General features: G+C 38.1%; 1 protein-coding gene across 1 annotated transcript in view; it reads left to right on the top strand.

Annotated features, from left to right (window-relative positions):
* Nucleotides 1-552: 552 nt before the first annotated feature.
* The window catches only part of LOC101853954 (cryptochrome-1), a gene marked incomplete in the record, with an annotated part of 53,198 nt that continues 51,335 nt past the window's right edge, over nt 553-2,415 (top strand). The window contains 1 exon segment of the mRNA XM_013085640.2: nt 553-968. Within this exon segment, the coding sequence (XP_012941094.1) occupies nt 766-968 (203 nt within the window).

Genomic DNA, 2,415 nt, shown 5'->3' with positions numbered 1-2,415 from the left:
TATCATTGTTATTATTACAATACAAGCCACATATATATTTATATTATTAGTATTATCACCATCACCATCACATCACAACAACAACAATACAATAATGATCCGTGTAATAATAGTAATAATGATAATGATAGGCCTAATAATATGTTAATAATATGAAAACAGCAACAACAACAACAATAATTGTATGTATAATCTATCCGTAACGCATTCCAGTATCCAGTGAAAGGCAAGATAAAATTGTGCGTAGGCTTACTATGTTTGCTTGAAAGCTCAACTTTCACCACAGATTGATTGGTAAGTTGGCCTGTTACAAATAATCATGCTTTACTATGATGTTGTCAGTTTTCACTGGCGTAATAGTATGATCAAAACAAGGGACATAACCGCAGGTAGGCTACTTATATTTATAACGGCTGACGCGAATGTCGATCACAAAACCGCGCTGTCGTCCGCGTGACTCTGTCACCGTCATGTGACCAAGCCCAACCAACCACCGACGAGAACATGGTTTGTTCTATTTTTAGAGTCACGTTGCAACCCTCGCTTTTCGTGGCCCATGTCATCCGCTGAGCATCGAGCCTGTGTGTATACTCCGACGACTGCTGCAGAAACAGAACCGATCAGTAAGGAGTAAGGGCCATCTCTGAAGAAGAAGAGAGTGAATCAGTTTCAAGTGCTATAGATGTGCTCGTCCTTGGAGTTCCAGAATACGTGAATATACCTTTTTGAACTGTTATTAGATCTACCATTAAAATATCGTTAATAATGAAGGAGAACTTACCAGACAACCCCACCAACATGTCACAGGACCCGAAAAAACATTCGCTCTTTTGGTTTCGGAAAGGCCTTCGCATACACGACAACCCTGCCTTGATCGCTGCCATAGAGGGGGCTTCCACATACCGATGTGTTTATATTCTTGATCCTTGGTTTGCTGGCGCATCACAAGTTGGAATAAATAAATGGAGGTAAGATCATACATTTCATAGTGTCCCTTTCCCATTGACCCCCCCCCCCCTTTTTTTTTTCCTCGTCACCAATGAGTCCAATGACATGTTATCCTTACCAAATGCCACCCTAAGCCCCAACAAGCTCTCTTGCGACACTAACTAAATCCTATAATCGTGAAAAATTCAATAGATCTAGAACAAAAAAAAGAAGAAAAAAGATGTCACCATCGTTTAACTAATTTAATCTTGGTCTGTCATTTTCTAGATCTAGATCTAGATATTTGAAAGAATTCTCAATTTACATTTTCTGTGTGTACGTACTGTAGAGGCACGTCTATTATTTACTCTAATAGATCTAGATCTAGATCTAGATCTAGATTAGATCTAGATTTAGATCTAGATCTATATGAATGCTTGGTTTTATTTTCATTGCTGATTTTTATCATCATGATGGATTTGTTTATTTCAAACCAAAAAACTTTAAAAAGGGTGTTCTACAACTCTATCTCAGCTGGATCTGATCACCAACCAATTGTGAATAATGAGATCCACCTGATACTCTCATTGCTCATAATCTTATGTCATCAGACTTCATCACTGCTCGCTGTCCTGATCTAATCATAACAGACATGACGGATCAATTTCTAAACAGACACTAGATCTACTCTGTTTTTGATAGATCTAGATCTAGTAAATTGTGGAAGTTTTCTCTTTTTTAACTTATTTAAAGACAAGTTTTTGGTCTTGCAACTTTGGGTTTTTTAAAGCACACATCAACACAATAAGATCATTTCGAAATGGACTGTGACCCTGCCTGTCAGTAAGACAGAGATATATTTGGATGTAAGAAATTTCCCCACACGAGAATCGAACTCAGGTCTTCTGCATGAAACAGCAAAGCATATATATAATATATATAACTTTTTCACCACAGACAACTGTTCAGCCCACAACTTTAGTTTGGTAGAAGTGGGAGATGTTGAAATCAATAATAATTTTGTTGAGGCACAATTTTTATGAAATAAAGAAAACTAGTTTCAGACAGATTGTGGTAGACCTCTACTCTGTGCTTTGATCTTGACCTGATACAATGAAGGATGGGGAATACTGAAAAATTGGAGGCAGATCATCAAGACGAGCTAACGTACCCAACCTCGGTAGGCTACTTGATTGATCCGTGTACAGTCAGTGGAACCTGGTCTGACACTAACCGCCATCTGACCTGTTCAAGACGATCATCTGTACAAACATCCACTTCTCTCTGTCCCCCCATCCCCCCTCCCCCCTTCCCTGCCACATTTCTTCCTATAATATATAATAATGATGCTATCCAAGACAACCACTTTTTCTCTTTGACAATATTGGTGACTGTTTTGTCCAGACAATTTTGTTTGCACTTCGTTTTGTAGGGCCTACATGATATTCATTCCAAATACTACTTGAAACTGTCGAAAGATATATATAT

Source organism: Aplysia californica, unplaced genomic scaffold (assembly GCF_000002075.1).
Source record: "Aplysia californica isolate F4 #8 unplaced genomic scaffold, AplCal3.0 scaffold00393, whole genome shotgun sequence".
Taxonomy (NCBI): domain Eukaryota; kingdom Metazoa; phylum Mollusca; class Gastropoda; order Aplysiida; family Aplysiidae; genus Aplysia; species Aplysia californica.
The sequence above is the reverse complement of the archived record's forward strand: the minus strand, read 5'-3'. Positions and strand labels throughout refer to the sequence as shown.